This window comes from Nannospalax galili, unplaced genomic scaffold (assembly GCF_000622305.1).
Source record: "Nannospalax galili isolate Female #2095 unplaced genomic scaffold, S.galili_v1.0 scaffold18, whole genome shotgun sequence".
In the NCBI taxonomy this organism is placed as follows: Eukaryota; Metazoa; Chordata; class Mammalia; order Rodentia; family Spalacidae; genus Nannospalax; species Nannospalax galili.
The window spans coordinates 10864644-10873847 of NW_008346548.1; the positions used below are offsets into that span (position 1 = coordinate 10864644).

Sequence of the window (9204 nt, forward strand, 5' to 3'; positions counted from 1 at the left end):
CCCAGCACCCACATGTCAGCTAACAACCATCTGTAACTCCAGTTCCAGGGGACCTGACACCCTCTTCTGGCCTCTGCAGATATTGTGTTAACGAGGGTGCACTTACATCCAAAACTGTAACTTTAATTGTAAAAAATAAATTTAAAAAATATTTTAAAAATATATGAAATGCAAACACATAAATACATGCGTATTATATATTTTAAAGGTGTGTATATATACGTCTGTCACCAACATTGCCTATATGTGTTTTATATGTAACATATTACAACTGACTTGTCCTAAATTTTGCAGAAGTATTTTTAGATGAAAAAAGTTGTAGCCTAAAGCATAATAAAAATTCTACACAAAACTCAAGAATTCTACCATTTTTTCAAGTGTAATTTTGTTTTTACGAAAACAGCATCCATATGCTTTAATTTTTAATCAGGGCTTCAGTCAGAAGTTATGCAAATACCAAGGAGATAATCTCAAAGAGAAAAACACAACAGATGATAATCACTATATCATAACAAATATTTCAAAATTGGAAAAGAAAGAAGGAGTAACCTTGGAAGATGCAAAGACCATGTGAGGGTCTGAGTGCTCAGCAGGCCTGGCTCCAGAGCTTTTAGCAGACTTCCCAAACCTGGGGCTTCCCCATCACCACAGGTAGCACATCTGTTCGATCATGGGTCTGCCATTTGAATAAGCTTGCCACTCTAAGAGACTTGATCTGACAGCCTGGAGAAATCAGTCCATGGCCCCTACAGCTTGTGCATGTGTGTGTGTGTGTGTGTGTCCATATGTGTGTGCTCTGTCTCTCTCTCCTGTTCCTCTCCTCAAGTTAAGAAGTTGTGCTGTACTGTGGCCTTACAGCCCTTTCCCCTTAAAGCTGCCGAAATTTTTGGTCCTACCCAGTATCTGGCTCCATGCATAGAGTCACATAGATAAGACGGGACTAAATCACATGTGGTAGAATTCCACCCCCAAACTTGTAAAAGTCAGATATCTCCTTTGTTCAGGGGATTCCTTGGCCTGGTCCTCCGCCATGCTGTCCATGACAGCTGTTTCCCACTCTTACCTTAAGCTCTTTCTCCTAATGTTCTCAAAATGCTCCTAATAGCTCTCCCACCTCAAGGTCAGGTCATGGCCCCCATGTCAGTGAGGCCCTCTTTCCTAATAAAGCTTGTTCTTGTCAGTATGGTTTTATGGTGTTGGGGCTGGAACTCAGAGCCTCATGCATGCTAAGCATGCTCTACGACTGAGCTACCTCCCCAGCACGTAAAGCTTACTTTGGAGGGTAATTTCATGTTCATGTCAGCTTCTTTCCTGAACCTGCCACTCTCTGTTTTCTTATAAAAATATCTACTTAAAAAAAATCAGATGAGAAAAGGGAAAGATTGTTTCTCCTAACACTGGGTTACTTAATTCAAAGGCATTGGAGTCCTGTGCTTGAGGGTCACCAAAGGTATGAGGCTCTGACCTCCGTGCTGGCCTCATGGCCTTGGGGGAAGCTGCTGAATATACTTTTATGCTTTATTTGGTCAGACCAGGATAGAAGATAACCCTCTGTTCTGTTGGCACATGCAAGTCACAGCTTTGAAGCAAAAGGCCTGTCTTAACCCACCCCTTATCTTTCCAGAATGTTGCAATCTGTGGAAACAGAAAGGCTTTGTCACCAACTTTGTTCTTTCTTGGGTTCCAGGGTACGATCCCTAAGGTCTGTTCTCTGAGGCTGCATTATTCCTGGGGAACAGAGACACTGCACAAGGAATAGGGCACAAGTTGAAGGCTTGGTCCCATGTGCTGAGGTCCTAAACTATTCTTACTGTTACTGTTCTTATTTTTGCTTTATTTTATGTGTATGCATGTATTGCAAGCATGTATGCAAGAACACCCATGTCGTGTAATACCTGCAGAAGACAGAAGAGGATGTGATGATCCCCTGGAACTGGAGTTATGGACAGTTGTTAGCTGCCATGTGGGTGCTGGGTCTTCTGTAAGAATAGCCAGTGCTCTTAACCACTGAGCCATCTCTCCAGCCCCGCCCCCTCTACTCACCATTTTTTCTCTTTACTCCAAAACCTCTTTAAAAGACTTATCAGATTTTACCCTTTTATAGGGGTGGCTTTACAGAAGCTCTAGGACCACTCCAGGTATTGGATATGATTTTGCAAACAATGGGCCTCCACTCAGCAGCATTAGGTCACTCACTGCTCAAGGGCTCATAGCCTGCTGATAAGCAGCTGAGTTGGCCATCTCCCATCACTGGCCCTTTGTGTCAATCTTCCTTCCAGATTCTCTTGTGGGTAACCCACATGCTTCTCAGTGGCTTGCAAAACCCTTGTTCCATAGCTAGGGAGGTTCACGGCAGTCCATTTTTAATGTGTATCTAGTGGCTGATGTGACTAGGTGGAATATCAGCTGTTCTTGTGGAAAAGTCACTGAGGAGCACTATTCTTCAGGAGGTTGTGAGAACAGGGGCTTGGCCCTTTTGGACCATCTCCTGCTGATCTAATGTCGCTTTGGGTCTGGCTAATCCTATCACTCCAGCAGTACAGGCCTGACATCTCGTCCAGGGTCCGGCTGTGTAGCCATCCCTATGAATAGTGAAGAGAGCCCAGCTGTAGCTTACCTTCAATTTTGCAGTCAAATCTAGCAGCACTTCCCTCCACAACTTCCAGATCACGAATGGTCTTTGAAAAATAGGGCTTTACATGGGGCTTTTCCTCAGCAACAGCCTCAAGGAAAGCCTGGGAGACATCGTCTAGAAGATCAAGAGAGGACCGGGTCATTTCTTCATTCCCTGTTCTCTCCCCTAGTTTAAAAGCCCACCCCCTTTTTTTAAGTTGCTATAATTGAGCAAATAGTGCAGCTTAGGGAAGTGAATCATAGTACGCCTTTCTCCTGGGGCTGAATTGGCCTACTGCCAAATGGTTTTTGGCAGCAGAGAGCACTGTGCCCAAAATGGGGAACTGTTCAGACTCCCCCTTCCCTGATGCTGACACATTGAAAAAGGAAGTCATCTTTAAAAAGGATTTTTGGCTGTACTTCATGGTCTTCAGGATTTGGTTGAGGATGTCTGAGGAGGGAACCTCACTGCTTTCCTGATCTTTGTGCTACAGCAGGTCCATCATCTGCTCCTGAAAAAGTTCTAGAGCACCTGCAACTTGCCAGAGTTCTGTTCTCCATGCCTATAAGGCCTTCATGTTGCATGGCTGTGGACCAGGATGTGGGATAGGTCCAGGGAAAAGCAGTTACTTGGAGGAACTCCTGTATCCTCTCCCTTCTCTTCAGTGCTGTGACTCTGTGCCTGGCTACAGGAAGCTCCAGGGAAGCCAGTACCCTACCTTGTGTACAAAAGGGATTCAGGCTTGTTTTCTCGCCTGTGGATAACAAAAGCACCAGGCAGTGGGAAGGAGGGGTGTCCGGCCAAATGAAGCACCTCAAGAAGATAAGGGCTAAAGCACCAAGAGGCCTAAGCCTTCACTGCAGACATGGTCAGGGTAGCATCTCACATGTGGGGGTAAGGAGCTAGCCCCTATCAGTCCTGGGAGAGGCCTGCTGACCAGTCTGTCCAGGTCACATGTGTTTCAGCAGCATAAACACAGTCATGGAATGTGGCTAGTATGCATTAATTTTTGCTTAAAACAAAAGCATAAAGATAGCAGAAAATGGAAAAGTATTTTAAAAATGTTATCAACTATATGAGATTTTTATTTTATTTTTGTCTACAAAAATCTCATTTTTATAATAAGAAAAAAGAAATCCCTTAATAAAGGCTTTCTTAAGTCTTATACAAATTTGGGGACAGGAATAGCTGATCATCTAGTTCTATCAAACAAATAATAGCTTTTCCTCTGAAAATAATTAAGCTTAAGACTTAACAATTAAAGAATAATTACTAGAGTTAGTAGTTGTCAGGGAAACCCCAAACGTCCTTCTGAATTTATAGTTGTACAGTGTATTAAAGAACTTAAACCAAACCCCAAATTCTTAAACTGCTCCTCCGTCCCCAACCCTTCCTCTCTTGTAAGTGCCTGAGCAAACCCTGGCCTCCTTACCTTCAGACTCTAGTTTCTCTGCGTTGAGCGGACTGGTCGGTGACCCTGTCGAGGATTTCCTGCCACTGAGCCCTGAGATCATTGCCATGGAGGACAGTCTTCCAATGGCTCTCACAGCATTGCCTGTTTTCTGGAAAATAGACACGGGGGTTAGACTCAGGCGGTATCCCTGGTTCCAGTGGGTAAGTTCTGATTGGAGTTGAAGCACCCAGGCTGGGAGCAGCAGCTGCTGGACCCAGGGTCTTTGGAGTGAACGTGGGTCCTGCCTGAGGAGTGAGCCCAGCCTAACTCTGCTCACACTATCAGCGTGTCTGAAGATGTTCGGAGAATGGAATGGGCCCTGGAACTGATGTGTGCGTTAATGTGACTAAACAAGGTCAACATGAGACAAAAACCCTTTTCATACTGTGCTTCAACTCCCATAAAAGGGATAGTTTATATAAAGCAACTGCAGCCTGAGACAGCTCCAAAGACTTATTGCTGACTGGGCCCAGTGGGGCTGTTTCTCATAAAACAATGCCTGTGATAGGATTTTAATTAGTCAAGGGGATAGTTACTACATATCCCATGGGTCCTGATGGAAAAAAAGAAGCAGTATTTTATTGACCTTGGGCAAGCCACTTGACCTCTCTGGGCTTCAGTTTCGGACTGTATATAAGGAAGAGGTTGGGAAAGGTGGCTTCCAAGGTCCCAATCAGTTCTGTTTATGATTCAGATACTTAAGAGATTTCAAGAAACACCCAGGCTGGCCCCAACACAATTTATGATTGTGCAATGGAGGCTGGAGGGTGCTCCTCCCCAGTGTCCACTTGGGTGTGTGAGACAAACACCCACTGGGTCACTTGGGAGAGGGTAGAATTTCTGCTGAAAAGGATCAGGATTTGTCATGTAATTTCTATGCATTGTGAAAATTCTATCAAACATAAGATTTAGATCAAGAGATACTCTCTATAATTGCACCTTGTTTCTAATCTTCCAATAAAGCTTCTCAGCCTTTTTTCTAAGATCAGCGGCAATGGTTAAGATCACTCCAAAGCATCTTTCTTAAGCAACCAGAGACTTTCACTCAGACTTCACCTCAGAATGGATCCTTGTCCACTTCTGAGTGATGAAGGAAACAGCCTCTTGGCAGGTAGATGCCGTGTCCTCTCACTCAGTGGATTTCCATACTGTGCTAGCAAAGCCACTTCCTTCCTGAATTAATTATATACAATCATAAATTCCAGTGAAACCTCACATTTTTGACTACCTAGAAAGTCAGTGTTTTCAGTAAAAAGATTATTTCAAAAATGAAGAATTTCAGGGTGCTAAGGAATCATACAAAAGTGTGGTGTGTGTGTGTGTGTGTGCAAGCGTGCATGTGCGTGCCTTAAGCAGAGACCTACTGTTGCAACCATGACTTCTTTCCCATCATGCTCCCTTGCCCTCCTTGTTGGAGCCTAGTTTTGTGCACTTTGGACAGATATTCAAACTGGCTCTGTTATCTGGCCATTGTCCTCCTTCTGAAAGCAGCACTGTGGAGCATGGGCGTGTTCCTGGTGGTCTGCTGCCATAGTAAAGCAGGCTCACTCTGAATAGAACCCTGGAGGTCCCAGGTAGGGTGAGGAGAGAAGGTGGCGGTCCTGCAGACAACACCTCTGCAGAGTGGGAACATGCTGCAGCCCTCAGGCTCTCCTGGGAGAGGCTGTCACTCGCCTGGATGACAGCTTGTTTTGGTAGCTGAAGTGTGGAAAGACCCCAAACTGCCCATAGGAACCTACCTTGTCCTGGGGAACCAGAAGGTGGCAGCCTTCCCTGTGGAGCCAAGGTCTTACCAGCTCATTTCCTAATCAGCTGAATTCTCAGAGACCCTCCCTTTGCAGCTGTCTATCCCTCTTTCCAAAACGGAGTGGGTTGTTCTGTGATCAAGAGTCTAAATTCAGAGGGCTCCTTACCAACAAGGATAGATCATTTCTCTAACCACTGATTAATGTGTGATCTTGCCCAAGTTAGCTCCCGTCTCATCCAGCCCTCAGTGTCTGGATTTGGGGTCAGAATTCAGAAGACTCTAATCTCCTTTCAGCTCTACTTTTCCCAGAAGGACTGATTTATACTCAAAAATGTGTAGCAGAACACCCACTCTGTCCTTGAGCCCATAGACCTCCTAATTCTAGATTGCTGGAGTCGGGTTGATTGGGACTGTTTTCACTGTGTTCTGTGGAGAGATGATGTTATGCCTGCATGTATGCAAGTGCACTCGTGTTGTGCGATGCCCACAGAAGTCAGAAGAGGGCATCAGATTGTGGATTCTGGGAACTGAATCCAGGTCCTCTGCAAGAGCAGCCAGTGCTCTTAACCCCTGAGTGATCTCTCTAGTCCTTGGTTTTATTTTCTAACAAAATAACTAATATAAACCTATCAGAAGGAGGAGAACAAAAGTTTTAGTATTTCAGAGTGGGTAGCACATACATTAGGAACAAACAGTGTCATGTGAGGAAATTTTCCAGCAAATATAGATATTGATATAATTTCTTAGCAGGGAAGGTTTGCAATTGCTTAATAAGAAAATTTTTTTTTTTAAATGATCAACATTAGAATTCATTCTTTGGAAAATCCTTTCTGAAAAACAATTAGTATGGAGCTATCAGAACTAGAAAAGAAATACATCTGTCTAGTCTAGTTTCATGTCTGAGCTGAAAACTGATTGCTGCTTTATGGACCTTTGGAGAATTTGAAACAAAAATCAAAACAGCAAAGTTTCAGATCTCTGGTTGGTTTAGAGAAATCCCTTTCCTTGGAGGACAACTGTTAAGGCTGGGTCCCTGTGTTCCTGGTAGGCAGAATCTGCCCAGATCTCCCAAATTTCCCAGTCCTTGGAAAGCCACCTGGAATGATCAACCATCCCTTTGCCCAGAACTGGGGCATCTTCCAGGATTAGGGTCTTTCAATTCTAACAGCCAAACAGTTCCTGGCAAACCTAGGCAAGCTGGTTACCCCAGCACCAGCCAGCCATGAAGTCCCTACATCTATACTCCCTGCTGTGATGGCCACAAGCAATCTATATCAAGTATAATAATTTCTCCCCTCTGTTCTTTCATTCACATTGCTGGGGTCTCTGTGGTTTCCAGAAAATAAAGGCAGCAAACTCTAGGCTTCTAATTCCCAGTCTTTTATATCTAGTTTGCAAACAGAGTCCTTGTTATCCTGCCCAGCCTACCCTCATCACCACTCCTCACCAACATGTCTTAGTATTCATTCACTATAAATTGAAAGCACACCTTCTTTCAGAAAAACCACTCAAAGATCTTTTGTGTAGGGATTTGTTCCCACTTTGCTTCTTCCTGGGGCCTTTGATCAAAAGTAGAACAGCAGAATAGTTACAAGGTTCCTTCTAGGATTAACAGGGACACTTACTTGTGCCCACCCTGCTCCCTCTGCCTGAGAGCCCACTCCCTGCTGCCCTGATACCTTAGCTGCTCCGAGAGACAAAGCCTCCCTCCCAGGGAGAGCCAAGGTTCTGTGATTGGAGTTTAAATGTGGAAAATACTTCCCTAAGGAACAACTTAACAGTAAGTCAACACAGCTGAATCATTCCCAATGAAATTACGCCTCAGGGACATTCATGTTGAATGAGATTTTTTGAGGACTAATTTGTGTGCAATGTTGTGAAACTCAAACTGCTGGTTTTGTGGAGACGTGATTTCCAAATGCTGTCACTTATACTAGAAGACGGGAATAAGGTTCCTTTTCTGAATATGGCCCCAACCCTTCCAGAAAGTCCAAGGGCCAATAACACAGTGAGCAAATCGAGTGATTACGAGATGAACCATGAAGTGTGGCAGGCAACCTCTCCCATCTTCTTGGCTTTTCTTTGGGCCCATATCCTGGGCTCGGGCTCCCTCCTCACTTGAGGCCAACTGCAGATATTCTGAGGTGACAAGGCTGCTCTTAACCAGAGCCTCATCCAAGCAATATCTTGTCTGACTCACCTCTCTATAAGCTGCCCTGCTCTGCCCTACCTTTCCAGAAGAGTTCTCTGAGATCTGTTGGCCAGAGGATCATAAACAACAACAACAACAACAACAAACCCCCAAACCAAAAAACCCACCTTTTTATTTTTTTGACACCTCCCTTTCTTTTTCTTTTTTTCATTAAGAGTATTTGCTACACTGACCTTAAAGGCCCCACAAGATAAGTAGCACGGGTGCTCCAACTTACCTTGCACTTGAGGGAGTCAGGAGATCAGCCTAGCCCTTCACCCCAGGGTGGGGTATGTACAGACCAAGAACCAGCTTCCCTGTGGCAGGGCTCTGGTGGCCTTGTGCTAGGGATGGCAGTCCCTTCGGTCCTACACCTGTAGGGTCTTGTGGTGCTTAACTCCCTCTCTTAACCTTTGTGTGAAGTTGTGTTTTTGCAGGGACCTGTGGTTTAGTTATCCTGGGTGGCAATGACCAGTGTTCCATGGACTTTTTCTCCATTACACAGACACAGTGCTCCACAAAGTCTTAGTGCTCCTAGGACCCCGAGTCTCCAGCTAAAGACTGCTCCTGCGGAGCCCAGCACAGTCAAGGAGGACCCAGTTTCCACCTGCCTTTTCCCTTACCTGTGCTGTTACTCCCACATCTCTAGGTTTTAGCTATAGTCCCAAACTAACTTCCCAGCTCCTGCCCCTGAGGCATGTCCTCTAACCACATCAACTCTGATAGAAAGGCCCCTTCTCCAGCCATACTCACATATATGGTTATGGAGCTATACTATTGGTTTATAATTCCTGGTGTGCCTTTTGTCCTTTTAAAAAAATTTTTTAATAACTACATGATTAGAAGAAGCATTTCATTACAGTCCCAAACTAACTTCCCAGCTCCTGCCCCTGAGGCATGTCCTCTAACCACATCAACTCTGATAGAAAGGCCCCTTCTCCAGCCATACTCACATATATGGTTATGGAGCTATACTATTGGTTTATAATTCCTGGTGTGCCTTTTGTCCTTTTAAAAAAATTTTTTAATAACTACATGATTAGAAGAAGCATTTCATTACAGCTTTAACATATTCAGTAACACACTCCAGAGCAAGGATACATCTCTTTCAAAAGTGGCTGTAAATTTTTAGGTTCACAGTTGAATTAATACAGTTATACAATATTGAACTCAGTATAAATCCTATAAGACATAAAATT

General features: G+C 44.3%; 1 protein-coding gene across 4 annotated transcripts in view; it reads right to left on the bottom strand.

Annotated features, from left to right (window-relative positions):
• Positions 1-9204, bottom strand: part of Mylk (myosin light chain kinase) — a 302239-nt gene that overhangs the window by 4317 nt on the left and 288718 nt on the right. For 3 of the 4 annotated variants that reach the window (XM_017800557.2, XM_029568164.1, XM_029568165.1), the window contains 2 exons: positions 4047-4176; positions 2618-2749 (listed from right to left, as the gene is read on the bottom strand). In XM_017800557.2, coding sequence (XP_017656046.1) covers positions 2618-2749; positions 4047-4176 — 262 coding nt within the window. Of the gene's footprint in view, positions 1-2617; positions 2750-4046; positions 4177-4344; positions 4427-9204 lie in introns of those variants that run through there. The other variant, XM_017800558.2, reaches the window with a different exon arrangement.